The sequence below is a fragment of the Aquarana catesbeiana genome, linkage group LG08 (assembly GCF_042186555.1).
Source record: "Aquarana catesbeiana isolate 2022-GZ linkage group LG08, ASM4218655v1, whole genome shotgun sequence".
NCBI classification, from domain to species: Eukaryota; Metazoa; Chordata; class Amphibia; order Anura; family Ranidae; genus Aquarana; species Aquarana catesbeiana.
The window spans coordinates 205,342,533-205,363,806 of NC_133331.1; the positions used below are offsets into that span (position 1 = coordinate 205,342,533).

Sequence of the window (21,274 nt, forward strand, 5' to 3'; positions counted from 1 at the left end):
TACCAGCTCTGGCTTAAAGGGACACAGAGTGCAGGGGTTCAGTAGTAAGTGACGCAAAGGTTTAGGAATAATTTCAACAAAGTTCCCAGAAGCTCAACAGTAATTCCACAAACTATCACCTGATTGTGGTTTTCTCAATCACAGTGAAATCTCTTCTTTCTGAGATTGGTAGTGGCAACCAAGTCATCTTCCTCCAGATGGTGGGTGGGGCTAGCAGGACTGTGATTGGCTTTAGCAGTTGCCAATGACAGTCCTCCTCCTGGAAACAGGGACTGTCTCCCCTAGCAGAACTACACCCAATCTCTTACCCATCACAAAAGCTGACGATCGCAGCTACAGCAAAGTTAGAGAACCAAACAATGTTTCCCATCTTTTACAATGTGTGGGGGCACGGTGCCCCCCCCCCCCCCAGTGCAGGTACAGCGTGGGAAATTCTGGAATTGGAATGCATTAGTGTCTCACTGACACTTCTCTGCGCTGCTCTGCTGATGGGGAGGGGGTCGAGTGCTGGCAAAAGAGGCTTTGCGTGACGCTTGCAGCACCCATGCCGGGGGTTGCCTACCCCTGTGTTAGAGCAAATAAAAAACGTATTACAGACAGAAGTCAATCATTTCTGTGCACTAAATGGCTACAATCACCTCTGTAAAAAAAACAAAATAGTTTCCTGAATGTATAATTGAATGTATAAATGAAGTGCAGCGCTAAATGAATAAATGAATAAAGTGCAATTCGCGCTAATAGCGCAATGCACGTGATATGTGCAAAATTCAAACAAATATCGAAATATATTCAAGTACAATCTGTGCAATCCAAAATATATGAACAATGTGAGAGATCAACAACGAAGAAGTTTATATATAAACTGTCAATAAAGTCTAAGACACATATGCAATATTACATCACTACGTGAAAAAAACGCAATTGTGTGCAAACAGAAAAAGTTCATATAAAGCTGAATTTCATCAAAAAGAGTCCCATAGAGGAAGAGTGTATTGCAAATGGCGATCAGACACCTGGAGTCGTGACACCCATCACCACAAAAAAGTTGGAGGCTTACCAGAAAGCCAGCGACCCCCCTTACTCAGGGAGGTAACACGTTTTCTGCATTGCATATGCATATGTGTCTTATGCCGCGTACACACGACCGGACTTTACGGCATACTTGGTCCAGCGAACCGGAGTCCGTCAGACAATTCAATCGTGTGTGGGCTCCAGCGGACTTTGTTTTCTCAAAAGTTTGACGGACCCAGAAATGAAACATGTTTCAAATCTGTCCGACGGACTCGAGTCCGGTCGAAAAGTCCACTCGTCTGTATGCTAGTCCGACGGACAAAAACCGACGCTAGGGCAGCTATTGGCTACTGGCTATGAACTTCCTTGTTTTAGTCCTGTCGTACGTCATCACGTATGAATCCATCGGACTTTGGTTGATTGTGTGTAGGCAAGTCCGTTCATGCGGAAAGTCAGTCGAAAAGTACGCCGGACAAAGTCTGCCGTAAAGTCCGCTCGTGTGTACGCGGCATTAGGCTGGCTATACACTATACAATTTTCTTATTCAATTTTCTTTAGATTTACCTTCAACTGTGTAGTGCAAGGGCCTGCCTGACTGCATACGCATTGAAAGTGTTTAGGTTTGACCTCATATGGTTTTGTTAATTCTAAGAGAAAATTAAATATAAAATTGAATAAAGAATGCCAGCCTAAGACTTTATTCCCAGTTTTTATACATACTTCTTCGTTGTTGATCTCTCACATTATGGATTATCATATGGTCGCCCTCAAGGCCACAGCATTTCTCAAATAGTTTTTAATCCGAATGCAATAACCTGTGGCAAATCTTCATGCAACGTGCAGGGTCAGTGTCTGTTCAATTTTTGAATATAGACCTAGTGAAATATCTAATAATTGCCTGTTAAACATATCAATGTTATGACTATGTATATATTTTTATACTTATGTTTTTTCAATTGTAGTTGCACTAGCGTCTTGATGTAACCACTTACGCCTGAAGAAGAGAACTATTACGATAGATTTGAAACGCGTTGGGTTATCTCTTTTGTTACATTTGTTTAAAATCGAGTACTGGTTTGCATGCATTGTAGTTTTTTACTATTGTATCTGCCTCCCCCTTTTTTGCATCCTGTATCTCCTTGCCTTGCACAAATTGTGACATTTCTTACTCTATTCAATAAATAAGTACAGGCATACCCCACTTTTAAGTACACAATGGGGTTTATTTACTAAAGCTGGAAAGTGCAAAATCAGGATCACTTCTGCATAGAAACCAATGAGTTCCCAGGTTTTATTACCAAAGCTTAATTGAACAAGCTGGGGTTAGAAGCTCATTGGTTTCTATGCAGAAGTGAGCCTGATTTAGCACTTTCCAGCTTTAGTAAATAAACCCCATTGTGTACTTAAAAGTGGGGTATGCCTGTAATATTTTGATGACAACAATACTGTTTGACCTTACTGAAGCAGCGTCCCGTTTAAAGTCCCAATTAGAGGAAACTAATTTCCAGTGATTTACTTGATTTTTCACATAGTCCGTATATTTTTAATTGCACAGATTGCACTTGAGTATATTTCAATATTTGTTTGAATTCGGCACATATCACGTGCATTGCGTTATTTGTATGAATTGCACTTCATTCATTTATTCATTTAGCACTGTACTTTATTTATACATTATTATTTGTGGCTGGTATCTAGATTATAGTGCGCAGCTGCTGTTTGTTCTAGCTTCCAAGCACGGATATAATTTTTACAATTCATAAAAAATTGAATATTTTTTTATTATACCAGAAGCAGCAGAAAAGCAGTACTTTTTGATATTATCAAAGTGTAATAATGGCCTTATACATAACAATCTGATCAAACGATTCTTCAAACAATCAAATATTATGATAGAATCATAAGACACATATTTTTTCACCAGTCAATTTTGAGCAAAACCGATTGATTTCATCAAAGTAATTCTTATGGTCTAAAGGGAAAATCCGATTGTAAGAAGGTAGATAGATCAATATGAGTGTTAAATGTATAGTCCAATGAGTAAACTTTTCATTAGATTCTGGTTATGTAAATGATTGTTTATTCTATTAATTTGAGGAGGGGTGGGAAATACGATATCAAGACCAATTTGAAAGTGAGGTATAGTAAAACAAACAGCATTCAACCAACTATATCAATATTTTGTTTTTATTTATATGTAATATATTAATGTTATAAATACCCAAAAAAATGTTTTTACATAAAAATCTTTTGTAAAAAAAAGAAAAAAGAAAAGACAGTTAAAAATGCTTATTTCTACAACTGCAAATACTTACTTATATTATATATTATTGTACAAATATAAGGTACTAGTGTACATGCACCTTATTATCTAGTTACCTTTTTAACCTCTTTACAACCACCACCTGACGCATATTTGTGGGGGCAACAAAGCGAGCTTTAATGCCCACACGCTGCACATATGCATCACTGGGCTACACTGCATGCTCTCAGCACAAAGGCCAAGCTGTCGCAGCTCTCGGTCCAGACTAAAAATCTGTAGCCGGTGAGACCTGCTTCCCATGATGTGACCACTTCCTTAGCCCCCCTTCCCAGGCTATACAAACTATTTAAAGGAAGGCTGGGACGGGCAAGAAAAGGGGTTAATAACCTTTTTTGTGGCAACACAAAGGATCGGAATGGGTCATTTAGTACATAATAATATGCTACCTAGACTTTTTTTTTATCAATTTTGAGTATATGATCATAACAAACAATTTTATTAGTGTGTTGGTACCTTTCAGTCTGATATTTCTCCCGGACAGTAAATTGATTAATATAATTGTGATGTGTATGGCCACCATAAGAGATATAAAAGCTTGCATATGCATGTGTCACTTTCAAATGTTCATAGGTTTCATACAGCTTTGTCCTGCGTATATTATTATTATTACATGCATTATTTGTGGGTGAACGAGTTGGGAGCACCTCCCTGTCATTCATTACTGCTCCTCTGCTCTGATTACAGCTCCATCCTGAAGCCCAGTAACACAGTTATAGAATAACACTCTAATCTTATCCTCTAGGGCTAATGGGTAACAGCTTTTAGTTGATTTTTTTCCTCTTTCCCCTGGCTGAATGATGATACATTTTAAACCGGCGTACCAATGCTTCTTTGTAGAGCCATTAACCGCTCAATTAGACTATTAGCCTATTTTTAGTGCCAAGAAGGACCACCTCCTTATCAGATTGGAAGGAACGGTAATTGTATTTGGCCCATCCATGGGCTCCGGGGCTGTCTTGGGAATACTTTCACAAGTCTGGAGTATGTTGGCAAGGGCCAAGGTTAACCTATTAACAGCCGAGACTGTGTCCCATCTTTCAGTAAAGGGAGAATTAAAAAAAAAAAACTTGAAAGGAGAATGTGTGGGAAAATACTAGGAGATGGTTTGTATTCCCTAGCCAGTAGGCCAGTATTGCTGTGAATTACAAGCACTTTTATACATCTTTTTACATTCCTATGTTGTAGTCTTGTATGCATACATTCCTCTATGAGCTCTTAGCTAAATCACAATGCAAAAAAAAACCCCCAGAAAAACAAACAGTTGTTCCAAGTGTATGTGTAATGTGTAGAGACCTGTGTCTGTACACATACTTGGTATAGACTGGTAAATGGAAATTGCCAAGATGTCTTTGTTTAAACCTGGCCACACAAGCGGTGCAAAATCTGCTTTGGATTTACCAACTATGTAATGCAAAGGTCTACTTAAATGATCCATTCGGTTTATACTGATCAGCCATAACATTATGACTACCCAGTATAGCCTTTCGGGGCATGGACTCCACTAGACCGCTGAAGGTATGCTGTGGTATATAGCACTAAGCCGTCAGTAGCAAATCCTTTAAGTCGTGAAGTGGAGCCTCGATGGATCAGACTTGTTTTTCCAGCACATCCCACAGAAGCTCTATTGGATAGAGATCTGGAGAATTTGGAGGCCAAGTCAACACCTCAAAGACACCTTCTTCCATGGCCCCATGGTCTAGTTCTGATGCTCACATGCTCATTGTAAGTGCTTTTGGCTGTGAACATGGGTCAGCACAGCACCTTGACTGGTCTACGACATTGCAGCCCCACACGCAAAAAACTGCGATGCACTGTGTGTTCTGACACCTTTCTATCAGAGCCAGCATTAACTTTTTCTGCAATTTGTGATACAGTAGCTCTTCTATTGGATGGGACTACAGGGGCCAGTTTTCTCTTCCCACATGCATCAGTGAGCCTTGGCCCCCATGACTCTGTAACTGGTTTACCAGTTTTCATTCTTTGGACCACAACCACAGCAGGCTGGGAACTTCCTATTAGAGCTGCAGTTTTGAAGATGCTCTGATCCAGTTGTCTAGCTATTACAATTTGGCCTTATTTTTTTTTTTGAGGGGGAGGGGTGAATTGAAGCGGAAACTGCAAGCCAGGCCTTCTCATCCAACATCAGTGCCTTGCCTCACAAATGTGCTTCTGGAAGAATGGTCAAACATTCCCATAGACACACTCCTAAACCTTGTGGACAGCCTTCCCAGAAGAGTTGAAGCTCTTATAGCTGAAAGGGTGGTCCAACTCAATATTGAACCTTATGGACTAAGACTGGGATGCCATTAAAGTTCATGTGCATCTAAAGGCAGGTGTTCCAATACTTTTTACAATATAGTATATATATATATTTAATTAAAGGTGACAAGCAGATATGAACTGTGTAAATGATGCATATTATATAGATCATCTTCATTTAATAAATGTGTTTCCATAAGGGCTCATTGCCATGATCAGATAATCAGAACAGTTTACAGAGCGGGTGTATTTTTACGCGATGAAGTCACAAGTGCAATATACAGCCTGCTACCAGAAGCCCATTAAAATCAATGACAGGTTGAAAATGACAGGTACCTGCCCAGTACCGTACCCACATACAATCTGAGTGGTAATCGCGTAGAAGGATATATGCACTACTCTGAATGCATCCGGGGCAGCACATTGGCATTCTATGCCAAATGAATGTGTGTAAGTGGGTGTGCTGTTGCTGTGTATTTCAGCCTGCCAATGATTTTGAGAGGCTGCTGGAAGTTTGCTGTACACTGCACTGAACAAAAATATGCCTGTTCTATACAGTGTATGGCCCTTTTGGAATATTTGCAAGACACGCCATATCTCCCAACATTTTGAGATGGGAATGAGGGACACCTATTAGCAAACGTATGTAGGCATAGGACATGCCTCCTGCCACACTCCCTTAACCACTTCAGCCCCGGAAGGTTTTACCCCCTTCCTGACCAGAGCACTTTTTACAATTCGGCACTGCGTCGCTTTAACTGCTAATTGCGCGGTCATGCAATGCTGTACCCAAACGAAATTTGCGTCCTTTTCTTCCCACAAATAGAGCTTTCTTTTGATGGTATTTGATCACCTCTGCCGTTTTTATTTTTTGCGCTATAAACGGAAAAAGACCGAAAATTTTGAAAAAAAATGATATTTTCTACTTTTTGTTATAAAAAAAATCCAATAAACTCAATTTTAGTCATACATTTAGGCCAAAATGTATTCGGCCACATGTCTTTGGTAAAAAAAAATGTCAATAAGCGTATATTTATTGGTTTGCGCAAAAGTTATAGCGTCTACAAACTAGGGTACATTTTCTGGAATTTACACAGCTTTTATTTTATGACTGCCTATGTCATTTCATGAGGTGCTAAAATGGCAGGGCAGTACAAAACCCCCCCAAATGACCCCATTTTGGAAAGTAGACACCCCAAGGAAATTGCTGAGAGGCATGTTGAACCCATTGAATATTTTTTTTTTTTGTCCCAAGTGATTGAATAATGACAAAAAAAAAAAAAAATTACAAAAAGTTGTCACTAAATGATATATTGCTCACACAGGCCATGCGCATATGTGGAATTGCACCCCAAAATACATTTAGCTGCTTCTCCTGAGTACGGGAATACCACATGTGTGGGACTTTTTGGGAGCCTAGCCGCGTACGGGGCCCCGAAAACCAAGCACCGCCTTCAGGATTTCAAAGGGCATAAATTTTTGATTTCACTCCTCACTACCTATCACAGTTTTGAAGGCCATAAAATGCCAAGATGGCACAAACCCCCCCCAAATGACCCCATTTTGGAAAGTAGACACCCCAAGCTATTTGCTGAGAGGCATGTTGAGTCCATGGAATATTTTATTTTTTGACACAAGTTGCGGGAATGTGACAATTTTTTTTTTTTTGCACAAAGTTGTCACTAAATGATATATTGCTCACACAGGCCATGGGCATATGTGGAATTGCACCCCAAAATACATTCTGCTGATTCTCCTGCGTACGGGGATACCACATGTGTGGGACTTTTTGGGAGCCTAGCCGCGTACGGGGCCCCGAAAACCCAGCACCGCCTTCAGGATTTCTAAGAGCGTTAATTTTTGATTTCACTCCTCACTACCCATCACAGTTTTGAAGGCCATAAAATGCCAAGATAGCACAAAACCCCCCAAAATGACCCCATTTTGGAAAGTAGACACCCCAAGCTATTTGCTGAGAGGCATGGTGAGTATTTTGCAGCTCCGCCTTCAGGATTTCTAAGGGCGTAAAGTTGTGATTTCACTCCTCACTACCTATCACATTTTTGAAGGCCATAAAATGCCCAGATGGCACAAAACCCCCCCAAATGACCCAATTTTGGAAAGTAGACACCCCAAGCTATTTGCTGAGAGGCATGTTGAGTCCATGGAATATTGTATTTTTTGACACAAGTTGCGGGAAAGTGACAATTTTTTTTTTTTTTTGCACAAAGTTGTCACTAAATGATATATTGCTCAAACATGCCATGGGCATATGTGGAATTACACCCCAAAATACATTCTGCTGCTTCTCCTGAGTACGGGGATACCACATGAGTGGCACTTTTTGGGTGCCTAGCTTCATACGGGGCCCCAAAATCCAATCACCGCCTTCAGGATTTCTAAGAGCGTTAATTTTTGATTTCACTCCTCACTACCCATCACAGTTTTGAAGGCCATAAAATGCCAAGATAGCACAAAACCCCCCAAAATGACCCCATTTTGGAAAGTAGACACCCCAAGCTATTTGCTGAGAGGCATGGTGAGTATTTTGCAGCTCTCATTTGTTTTTGAAAATGAAGAAAGACAAGAAAAACATATTTTTTTTTTCTTTTTTCAAATTTCAAAAGTTTGTGACAAAAGTGAGGTCTGCAAAATACTCACTATACCTCTCAGCAAATAGCTTTGGGTGTCTATTTTCCAAAATGGGGTCATTTGGGGGGGGTTTGTGCCATCTGGGCATTCCATGGCCTCCGAAACTGTGATAGGCAGTGAAGAGTGAAATCAAAAATTTACGCCCTTAGAAAGCCTGAAGGCGGTGCTTGGTTTTCGGGGTCCCGTACGCGGCTAGGCTCCCAAAAAGTCTCACACATGTGGTATCCCCGTACTCAGGAGAAGCAACAGAATGCATTTTGGGGTGTAATTTCACATATTCCAATGGCATGTTTGAGCAATATATCATTTAGTGACAACTTTGTGCAAAAAAAAAAAAAATTGTCTTTTTCCCGCAACTTGTGTCACAATATAAAATATTCCATGGACTCGACATGCCTCTCAGCAAATAGCTTGGGGTGTCTACTTTCCAAAATGGGGTCATTTGGGGGGGGTTTTGAACTGTCCTGGCATTTTATGCACAACATTTAGAAGCTTATGTCACACATCACCCACTCTTCTAACCACTTGAAGACAAAGCCCTTTCTGACACTTTTTGTTTACATGAAAAAATTTTTTTTTTTTGCAAGAAAATTACTTTGAACCCCCAAACATTATATATTTTTTTAAAGCAAATGCCCTACAGATTAAAATGGTGGGTGTTTCATTTTTTTTATTCACACAGTATTTGCGCAGCGATTTTTCAAACGCATTTTTTGGGGAAAAAACACACTTTTTAAAATTTTAATGCACTAAAACACACTATATTGCCCAAATGTTTGATGAAATAAAAAAGATGATCTTAGGCCGAGTACATGGATACCAAACATGACATGCTTTAAAATTGCGCACAAACGTGCAGTGGCGACAAACTAAATACATTTTTAAAAGCCTTTAAAAGCCTTTACAGGTTACCACTTTAGATTTACAGAGGAGATCTACTGCTAAAATTACTGCCCTCGATCTGACCTTCGCGGTGATACCTCACATGCATGGGGCAATTGCTGTTTACATTTGACGCCAGACCGACGCTTGCGTTCGCCTTTGCGCGAGAGCAGGGGGGGACAGGGGTGCTTTTTTTTTTTTTTTCTTTATTAATTTTTTAATTTTTTTTCTTATTTTTAAACTGTTCCTTTCATTTTTATTTTTTTTTTATCATTTTTATTGTTATCTCAGGGAATGTAAATATCCCCTATGATAGCAATAGGTAGTGACAGGTACTCTTTTTTGAAAAAATTGGGGTCTATTAGACCCTAGATCTCTCCTCTGCCCTCAAAGCATCTGACCACACCAAGATCAGTGTGATAAAATGCTTTCCCAATTTCCCAATGGCGCTGTTTACATCCGGCGAAATCTAAGTCATGAAATGCTCGTAGCTTCCGGTTTCTTAGGCCATAGAGATGATTGGAGCCATTCTGGTCTCTGATCAGCTCTATGGTCAGCTGGCCGAATCACCGGCTGCATTCTCAGGTTCCCTGTTGGGCCAGGAGAGCCAGAGAAAAACATGGAAGACGGTGGGGGGGGGGGGAATCCCTCCCACTGCTTGTAAAAGCAGTCTAGAGGCTAATTAGCCGCTAGGATTGCTTTTACATGAAAGCCGACCGCTGGCTGAAAAGAATGATACCAAGATGATACCTAAACCTGCAGGCATCATTCTGGTATAACCACTCAAAGTCCAGCAACATACCAGTACGTTGCTGGTCCTTGTATTGTAAACTTTTTTTTCATGCAGCCTGTGGGCTGAACGAAAAAAAGATATTGATCGGTGGGTATGCCCACCATTAGAATACCTCCCTTCATCCACCCACTTCTAATGATGGGCATACATGCACCATTTATATATGCCGAAGCATGGGGGCATCCTCCCGCAAAAGGCAGGAGAAAATTGCTCCTCCACCCACTGCTGCCCCCACGCTTCGGCATATATGCTGAAGTATGTAACTGTGGTGGTGAAATCACCTCCGACAGCGCTAGAGTCACGGCTTTATATATCGTGGGAGCAAAAGCTGTTGCTGTCAACATAAATAAATCCGTGCTGCAACTGAATGGCGTACCTGCTAAGCAAATGATGGTTAACAAAAAAACAAAGTAACATTACAGTATAACAGTAATACTTACCATACCTGCAAAGCAAATACAAAAAAAACCATAGTAAAAAATAAAACATTTAACGCAACCTGTGCCTACCTAAAATATATATATGCCAAAGCATGGGGGCATCCTCCCGCAAAAGGCAGGAGCAAATTGCTCCTCCACCCACTGCTGCCCCCACGCTTCGGCATATATGCTGAAGTATGTTACTGTGGTGGTGAAATCACCTCCGACAGCGCTGGAGTCACGGCTTTATATATCGTGGGAGCAAACGCTGTTGCTGTCAAGATAAATAAATCCGCGCTGCAACTGAATGGCGTACCTGCTAAGCAAATGATGGTTAACAAAAAAACAAAGTAACATTACAGTATAACAGTAATACTTACCATACCTGCAAAGCAAATACAAAAAAAAACATAGTAAAAAATAAAACATTTAACGCAACCTGTGCCTACCTAAAATATATATATGCCGAAGCATGGGGGCATCCTCCCGCAAAAGGCAGGAGCAAATTGCTCCTCCACCCACTGCTGCCCCCACGCTTCGGCATATATGCTGAAGTATGTAACTGTGGTGGTGAAATCACCTCCGACAGCGCTGGAGTCACGGCTTTATATATCATGGGAGCAAACGCTGTTGCTGTCAAGATAAATAAATCCGCTCTGCAGCTGAATGGCGTACCTGAAAACAAAAAAGTGGTTAACAATAAAAAAACAAAGTATAAAAAAATTGCATACCTATAAAGCAAACATGATAAAAACATAACAATAAAACATTGCAGTATAGAATGCAGAACAATAGAGAGAGAATAGAGAGAGAGAACAATAAAACGACAACTATTTTTGGTTTTTTTATTTTATTTTTTTTTGTATTTTTATTTATTTATTTATTTATTTATTTTTTTTAACACTTTTTTTAGTAACTTTAACTTTTAACTGTAACTGTACCAGGTTTGGGTCTCTCAAAATGCGATGGCATCTTGGGAGACCCTGTGTTAGTGTGCCTAGTCTGTGCCGTGCTAAACCCTACGCTAATACTCCACTAGTGTATGGTAGCGTTCAAAACATTCACCGATGCATAGACCAGGATTGTCAGGACAGGAGGGACAACAATACCGGGTGTCACAACTAAATCCGCGCTTGCTGCAGACACGACATCTTTTTTGGGGGGCTCGTTGGGTAGGGGTACTCTGGAGGACATAAGGAAAATGCCTCCCATGCAGCCGGCTTACTGCATTTGGATTGGGAAGTTGAGGTGGAGCACCATCTGGAAACAGAAGGGCTCTGACGATCTCTTCCTGGAATTTAAGGAAGGATCCAGTCTGTCCTGAAGCTCTGTATAGCACATGAGCATTCAGCAAAGCCAATTGAAATAAATAAACAGACACTTTTTTGTACCAGCGTCTGGCCTTACGGGCAACTAGGTACGGCGCCAACAACTGGTCGTTGAGGTCCACCCCTCCCATATTAAGGTTGTATTCGTGGACACAGAGGGGTTTCTCCACAACACCAGTCGCGTAGTAATTTGGGTCGTCGTGTCTGCATGAAGGGAGGTAAGAACGAAAACATTCTTATTGTCCCTCCACTTCATAGCGAGCAAATTATTATACTGCAAGCAGGCTCTCTCCCCCAGCCTAAGACGGGACTCTACAAGCCGCTGGGGAAAGCCCTGGTGATTAGGTCGCACGGTGCCACATGCTCCAATCTGATGATCAAACAAGTGACTAAAAAGTGGCACGCTCGTATAATAATTGTCCACGTACAAGTGGTACCCCTTTCCGAATAAGGGTGACACCAAGTCCCACACTATCTTGCCAGCGCTTCCTATGTAGTCAGGGCAGTTTATCGGCTCTACGTGACTATCTTTGCCCTCGTAAACCATAAATCTACATGTATAGCCTGTGGCCCTGTCACAGAGCTTATACATCTTGACCCCGTATCTGGCACGCTTGCTGGGAAGGTACTGTTTGAAGGACAAGCGGCCAGAAAACTTAATCAGGGACTCATCAACGCAGACAACTTGATGGGGGGTAAACAAGTCTGCAAAACGTTGGTTGAAGTGGTTTACGAGGGGCCGAATTTTGTAGAGCCGATCGTATGCAGGGTCTCCACGAGGATGACAGAGTTCATTGTCGTTGAAGTGGATGAACCGCAAAATCTGCTCGTATCGTGCCCTGGTCATGGAGGCAGAGAACACGGGCATATGGTGAATTGGGTCAGTGGACCAATATGACCGCAACTCACTCTTTTTGGTTATGCCCATGAGGAGGGAAAGGCCCAGAAAGATCTTAAATTCGGAGACCGTAATTGGTCTCCAATCTCTGGCAAGGGAGGACTGGGGAATAGTGGCGATGTGTTGACCAGCGTACAAATTGCTTTGGTCCACAATAGATCTATAGAGATCTTCGGTGAAAAACAGCGAATAAAAATCCAGTGGCGTAAAGTCAACTGTTTCCACCTGAATTCCGGGTTGGCCAGTGAAAGGGGGAAGTACGGGTGCTGCAGAAGTGGTGGGTTCCCAATTCGGATTGGCGAATGCAGCAGGAAGGGCACTATGGGCACGACGGGCCTGTGTTCGTCTTCTTGGTGGCAGCGGGACGCTACTTGTGCTTGCCACCTCACCAGCTTGAACTGCACTTATGGGACTCGCCACGTCACCACGTGATACTGCAGTGCTGGATGTACGACCAGGGTGTACTAGGCCGCTGGTGCTTGCCAGTTCACCAGAAGGAGTAGCGGCACTAGTACTTCTCTGCTCCATACGAGAGCCCTGCGGTTCTTGCACTTCAAGGACAGAAGAAGTTCGGGGTCTGGTACGCCTGAGCGTACCACAGCAGGGACCACAACTCCGTCGTCAGAGCTATCTGTCATGGAGCCGCTGTCCTCTACAGGTTCGTATTCTGAGCCTGAACTTGACAGATGAGTGACTTCCTCTTCACTATCTGTCATACTCAGAAACGTGTAGGCCTCTTCACTAGTGTACCTTCGATTTGCCATTTTGGCCTCTAAATTTAGGGGTACACTAGTGAGACTCACAGGCAAAAAAGCTCCTGACTGTTAGCGACTGATTCAAAACGCTACCAAAAAACTGTTAGCGATCGCAGGGATCAGGTCTGACTCTGCGAATGCTGCAGTTATGTGTGCTTAGTGTTTTGTAAGTGTCAGTTATCGATCAATACTGCACTTGGGTGGGCTGGGCTGGGCTGGGCCGAGTGGCAAAACGCAGGTGCTAGCAGGTATCTGGGCTGATCCCGCTAACACTGTGTTTCAGGGAACCCTAAACTGCTGGGGAGTATAGATCTGATCGGATCAGATATCGATCCGTTCAGATACTATAGCACTAAGGGAGGTGTATGCTGCGTGCGTGGGTTTTAGCGGTACTGGCGCTAACCTGACGCTGCCTGGGGCGACGCAGACCTTATCAGATCCTAAAAACTTAACTTATATCACTGCCGGGCAATTAGGGGTTAAACCTTTATAAGGTAATAAACGGCGGGTGCCCTAAAACTATAATAAACTATAATAAACTGTAATAAACTATAATAAACTACAAAAAACAAACTAGCTAACCAGCGTCACCAGTAACACTTATACGGTGATCGCTGGTGAAAGGGTTAACTAGGGGGCAATCAAGGGGTTAAAACCTTTAGCAGGTAGTATATGGGGGTCCCTGTCGCTATAAAACACTGACAGCGAACCTATATACTTACCTCCCTAACTAGCGTCACCTGTGTCACTAATACAGCGATCAGAAAAACGATCGCTTAGCGACACTGGCGACGGGGGGTAATCAAGGGGTTAACTTTTATTAGGGGGGGGTTAGGGGGGTACCCTGGACCTAAAGGGGGGTATCCTAGACCTAAAGGGGGCTAACCTAACTGCCCTAACACTTGTAACTGACACAAACTGACACCAATGCAAAAAAAAAAACTGCTATTGGTGTCAGAGTGACAGGGGGTACAGAGGGGTGATCGGGGGGTGATCGGGGGGGTGACAGGGGGGTGAAAAGTGTGCCTGCGTGTTCTACTGTAAGTGTAGTGTTGGTGCACTTACTTGGATGTCTTCTCTCCTCTGCGCCGGGACGAAAAGACCGGCTCGAGGGGGGATGACATCACTTCCTTTCCCTCTGTTTACATTACAGAGGGAAAGGAAGCGTTTTCATTCGCCGGGAGCGATCGGGAGGGGGTGGCCAACAATGGATGGCCTCCCCCTCACCTCTCATCGCCCGCGAGAGCCGACCGCCTATGGCACCGATCGGACCCCCCACCCGCGGGAGGCAGATCACGTACAGTTACGTGATTCTGCCTGCCCGTGCCATTCTGCCGCCGTATATATGCGTTAGGCGGTCGGCAGGTGGTTAAAGGAGAATTAAAAAAAAGGTTAATTAAATCCACAAGGGCTTTTTTTATCACTACTATTCATTTATATTGGCTTTTAAAATTTACAAATGCAGCAATTTAGAATTTGGATGAAAGGGAAAAACTTTTTGATAGATATATATATAGTGCATTTTATATAAAACTATATAGATCAGACCAAAATGAGGGACAAATGAGGAGGAAAGAGGGACAGGGGGACATTGCTCCAAATCAGGGACAGTCCCTCGAATTCAGGGACAGTTGGGAGCTATGACACACTGTATTCACAAAAATCTATATTTACACACACATATAATTGTGTTTATTGTCACCATTTCTTGGGTAATAAAGTCTCGTTAGACTCAAGCACACAATGCTTACATTTTCAGAAAGGACTTTGTCTAGGTTCCTAAGTCTCCTGTATAATGTGTGATCAGACTAATAAGAATCAGGCATAAGAAATCCATAGAATGGACACATTCCAGGATTATGTGATTCCAGTATGTGCAGCCTTATGCCTTTGTTCATGCATGCAGCGCTCTGTACAGAAGGACATATTACCAATAATTGATAATGGCCCCAAGAGTTTCTGCTGAGGTTTGTAACTGGAAACCCATCTCAGCCTGCTGCACAGCAAATGTGAATGCATTAAACCTGTGCAAAGAAAAATAATCCCACTTAAGTAAGTGAATAACAAAATATTTGTGTAAAAGTACATTACAGCGTAGGGTAGAAACATCTTCTCTGTTATACTCAAACAAATAAATATCCAGGTATAAAAAAACACAGCAGCAGAAAGGTACGGGTATAGTCTAAATAGATGAAAAAAAAGAAATAATGAAATACTACTATACACAAAATAGATCATCATATGATTAGAATCCCAAAACTCTGCATAGGACAAGTACAGGAGTACCAAATATCCATGTACAAGGTTGATCATGGATTTAAGTGCACCTGTCATTGGAGAATTATGTAGGCTGCCAAGTTTTGGCTTCATTATTTCTTAAGACACTCACCCAGAGCCCAGATCTAAAAAAAAGTTAAAGAACACTTTTTTTTTTTCCTCGTTCAAAATTTTTTATTTGTAATAATAACAAGTACAATATATCTAACAATATTTTTGGAATATTAGTCTATAATACAGAAATATTATGCTATAATACAGAGAATAGAGGTAAATATATTACTGTGGATATATGACAGGTAAAGAAAGGATTCATTTTGAGGAAGTCTATTATAATCAGGGTATTGTAAGAATCCTTCTGTATAGTAACTAAATATGAGGTTGTCATATATAGATATATTATGTTTGGTTGAAAATATAAAAAGCTCAATAAAGTATTATTAACATAGATATATTTAATACTATGTCTCGTGATTATCAATATTAGTGATAACTTCCATTAAGTAAAATTACCTGTTGGTATCAAATAATATATGTAGAGGATTATTATAGAAAAAGAAAATAATCTGTAAAAGAAAAAGGAAAATAATAAGAAATAATAAGTAAAAAGAGTATACGGGAAGGGAGGACTTCAGGGTTCCAGAGGCAAAAGTTACCTATAAATAGTAATAAGAAAATGACGTGAGTGGGTTTCAATTACCATGACGAGAGAACTCTACTGTCAAAATTTTCTGGCAAACAATGTTTGATCCATGGTCTCCAGAAATTATTTTTTTGACACTCTAGGTCTGTGCCTCAAACGTATTAAAGCCAGATACAGCCAGGCAACTAGCATTTTCAGATGGAAGCCAGCAATATTAACCCCCATTTTTCTCCAATGACATGTACCTTAAAGCCAGAATATTTTTACTTTAATTTCAGTGTGCTTTGTGTATTTCTTCCAGATGTGTGCAATCATCCAGTGTAAGACTTTGTCTCTGTGCAGGAACTTGCTGTAATAAAGACCGGTCTCTGCTGCTCTCTCCTTGTGCAGGGTGACTGGTCTTGCATCCGCCCCCTCCTGTAGTTTTATGCAGGCAGTCTGTAGTGGGTGGAGCCTGCTGGCTCTCTGCAAAGGCTACGTACAGCACACTGATGACGTCACTGCTATTTTTTTATGATAATATCTGGATTTTCAAAGGCATTGGGTGCACACAAAGTGGATTATATCCTTTATGGAAATTGAGAAATACATTTACTTGAATGTTTTTACATGCAGATCTTAGTAATGTCATCTTAGTATATTTTCTTTATATTTGTAGGCTGGGAAGATTATTCTTATATATCGTAAGTTCCCTCTCAAGATAATAAAGCGATTTTTGATCTGGAGCATCTTGTTGGTAAGTTTCTAAAAATCCTTTAAATTTTTGGTATGTCAAGCTGTCTATTCTGTATCCAGTAGCCATCATACTGATCCAAAGAAAACAAGTATGATTGTGTCCAGGGCTTGATTGAGAATCCAAGGGCAATTGGAGATGGGGATTTACGGAACCTGTGAGAAAAGAAATAAGGGGGTCAGTAGAGCAGAAAGTCCCAGACCTGAGTTTTTTCCCCCATGAAAGTATTAAAGCAAATAGGCAAGCAGGCATGCAGTGGTTAGGTGGAGTTAATTGTGCTTCCCAGGTCTTTCCTGGCAGGTTTTCTTTGGCCTTCCCCCCTCATCCCCGGTCCTGTGTACTAGGGATGGAGGCCCGAACCCTGGGGGTTTTTCTTGTTACTTCTCTGTCGGTTTAATTCCAACCTGCCCCTTTTGCTTGGATCAGCTCACTGTCATTCCCGGAGTCTGAATTTCCATTGTCATCCAAGGCTGGAGTTCCCACTGCCCAAGAGGATTGCTGGAAGTTGCAGGCCTTCCTGAAGATACCAACCGTGGACTCATCCAGAATTGGACTCTTTCCTATGCAGATATGCTGGGGCAGCCACAAGCCTGAAGTTAGGGATTAGGGATGTTAGGGAAATGGTTACACTTTATTTCAGACTGTTGTCTGTCTATATTATCATGTTAATTCATTCAAGTAAAGAGTTTGAAACTTTGCCTGGTCTGAAGTTACTAAAGGGGTATCATGCAAGTAACTGGCACACATAGCTACAGTTTGGTCACTAAACACATTGAGGTATGAAGATAATGGTACCATAGTTAATACAGTGTGAAGATACTGTGGTTACCAAGGGTAACAAAGGTCTCGCTAGTGGCCTGTCCTAAGTGTGTACATGCGAGAGGGGAGATAGCCTCTTGCAGCGAGGAAGAGGTTGTCGGCACGCCTTCAGCAGCAATCTGTCTCCTATACAAAAGGATCAGATCTGCACCCCCAGGGCCCTCATCCTGTACACAAGTATGGAAGAGGAAGAGTTAAGGAAGTGCATGCATGGAATCCGCGCTGGGTGCATGGCAGGACCCCATACTATTATTGGGAGTGAGGTAGGGGTGATATGTTGGTCAGGTGGAGAGGGCAAGGACTTTGTGTGACCCTCCTGAATGCACACGTGACCATGGTACAGTAACATCAAAAGAGTTTATTAGAGTTCAGTCATCTGTCCAAGTAAAGGTAACCCCCTGTGTAAGGGGCCTAGTGTAGCCCAGAAGAATCCACCCCAAGGTAGACTTCTCATGTGACCCTTGTTTAGTGCACAGTGAGGAGGGAAACATAGAGAACATGACCACCACCCACATGCCTTACCCCTACATGCATAGCACAACCCTGAAAGTTGAATCATTAAGAATTGTTTGGTAAAAACAAGTTATATATTGCTGTCCTGAAAGGTTTAACTTTAAGGCTACATACATACAGAAAAAAGTGCTGCTTATAGAAGCATTTTTCTTTTTTAAACACAGTTCAGTATTAACCAATCTGTCCATGCATAATGTGGCACTTATATTCATATAGAAAAAATTCCCAAAACCTGCGTTCAGAGAGAAGTGTACTGGCATAATTTACACATATGTGCGCATAAACATGGATGTTTTCATGGAATTTCACCCAAGTGGCTAGAACAAATTTATATTGTAGCTACTTGAATGAAATGATGTGCATATACAGTTGTGCTCATAAGTTTACATACCCTGGCAGAATTTATGATTTCTTGGTCATTTTTCAGAGAATAAGAATTATAACACAAAAACTTTTCTTTCACTCATGGTTAGTGTTTGGCTGAAGCCATTTATTATCAATCAACTGTGTTTACTCTTTTTAAATCATAATCACAACAGAAACTACCAAAATAACCCTGATCAAAAGTTTCCATACCCTGGTGATTTTGGCCTGATAACATGCACACAAGTTGGCACAAAGGGGCTTGAATGGCTATTAAAGATAACCATGATCCTCACCTGTGATCGGTTTGCTTGTAATTAGTGTGTGTGTATGAAAAGTCAATGAGATTCTGGACTCCTGGTAGACCCTTGCATCTTTAATCCAGTGCTGCACTGATGTTTCTGGATTCTGAGTCATGGGGAAAGCAAAAGAATTGTCAAAGGATCTGCGGGAAAAGGTAGTTGAACTGTATAAAACAGGAAAGGGATATAAAAAGATGTCCAAGGAATTCAGAATGCCAATCAACAATGTTCAAACTGTAATCAGGAAGTGGAAAATTAGGGGTTCTGTTGAAACCAAACCACGGTCAGGTAGACCAACTGAGATTTCATCCACAACTGCCAGGAAAATTATTCGGGATGCAAAGAAAAACCCACAAATAACTTCAGGTGAAATACAGGACTCTCTGAAAACATGTGGTGTGGCTGTTTCAAGATTCACAATAAGGAGGCACTTGAAGAAAGATAGGCTGCATGGTCGAGTCGCCAGAAGAAAGCCATTACTACACAAATGCCACAAAGTATCCCACTTACAATATATCAAACAGCACAGAGACAAGCCTCAAACCTTCTGGCACAAAGTCATTTGGAGTGATGAGACCAAAATTTAGCTTTTTGGCCACAACCATAAACGTTACATTGGGAGAGGAGTCAACAAGGCCTATGATGAAAGGTACACCATGCCTACTGTGAAACAAGGAGGTGGGTCGTTGATGTTTTGGGGATGTGTGAGCTACAAAGGCACAGGAAATCTGGTCAAAATTGATGGCAAGATGAATGCAGTATGTTATCAAAAAATAATTGATTAATTGCATTCATATGCCAGGAAGCTGCACATGTGACGTACTTGGACATTCCAACATGACAATGATCCAAAACACAAGGCCAAGTCGACCTGTCATTGGCTACAGCAGAACAAAGTGAAGGTTCTGGAGTGGCCATCTCAGTCTCCTGACCTCAATATCATTGAGCCACTCTGGGGAGATCTCACACGGGCAGTTCATGCAAGACAGCCCAAAAATTTATAGGAACTGGAGGCTTTTTGCCAGGAGGAATGGTCAGCTTTACTATCTAAAAAGACAAAGAGCCTCATCCACATATACCACAAAAGACTTCAAGCTGTCGTTGATGTTAAGGGGGCAATACACGGTATTAAGAACTGGGGTATGTAAACTTTTGAGCAGGGTAATTTGGGTAGTTTCTGTTGTGATTATGATTTAAAAGGAGTAAACACAGCTGACTGATAATAAATGGCTTCAGCCAAACACTAACCATGAGTGAAAGAAAAGTTTTTGTGTTATGATTCATATTCTCTGAAAAATGGCCAATAAATCATAAATTCTGCCAGGGTATATAAACTTATGAGCACAACTGTACCTTAAACAGATAAGAACGCATACATGCACTTCAGATAAAGCATTTTTTACACGACAGCTCCTGGCAGAAAGATAACGCATAAATGGGTATATTAGCCTTAGATGAATATGGCATAGTCAGGGGTGTTGCTAGACCCTGGCACCCACTGAGTGCTCCAGGTCACTTTTGAGATATACAGATGATACACTGTATGCATGATACAATCGTGAAATCTTGTATAGTTATCTACTTTTCAAGCTACCTTTTTAGTGTTTTGTTTTCATCATGATGTGACATTATAGTTTTTAGACCAATTTATTTGTCTTCAGTTATAAAGATTGTCTTGTATGGTCACCAAGATATCCTACTAGCCCCTAAACTTTTTAAGCTGTGTGCCTAGAGCCCCCCCCTGGCCTACTAGGAGCCTAGAAATGGCCCTGGTATAGTCCAGTTTAATTGATATATAAAAGAAAGTATATTCCAGCATTTCACAGGTATAGATCGGAGGTATAGTTAAATGTTAGTTAGGGGTATAACCTCCCGAAATACCTCCAGATCCTTAGAGAAGGCACCTTCAGGTAGGTGATCTTTACTTCATCCCATAATCCTCAAAATGTGTGTCCTGGACAGGAGGATAATGCCTGTTCTTTTTGCCCCCAAAGATGCAGATGGAAGTAAGTGGTTATCTTCCCAATATGAAAGGTAATTACCCTCTGTCAGTAGAACACGTGTCCCCACTAGAAGATATTCCCTTTACATGTAATGATAACAACAGTAGACTTTAGGAATCCCCTTAACTTTCTCTCTCATAGACAATGGTCCCCAGGACAAATAGCAAAGGATGGTTCTCCTCAACAGGGGACACAGAGAGGAGTTCTATAAATCCCCATTGAATCCTAAACTAAAAAACAAAGTTTTGGCTGGAGTTATACTTAAGTGTAGGTCCCTTTTAATGCTTGAGAAGGTATGTAT

At 41.4% G+C, this 21,274-nt stretch overlaps 1 protein-coding gene across 1 annotated transcript in view; it reads left to right on the top strand.

Moving 5' to 3' along the window:
- The window catches only part of LOC141106724 (heparan-alpha-glucosaminide N-acetyltransferase-like), a 645,511-nt gene that overhangs the window by 469,913 nt on the left and 154,324 nt on the right, over nucleotides 1–21,274 (top strand). The window contains exon 15 of the mRNA XM_073597659.1: nucleotides 16,899–16,976. Coding sequence (XP_073453760.1) covers nucleotides 16,899–16,976 — 78 coding nt within the window. The remainder of the gene's footprint in view (nucleotides 1–16,898; nucleotides 16,977–21,274) is intronic.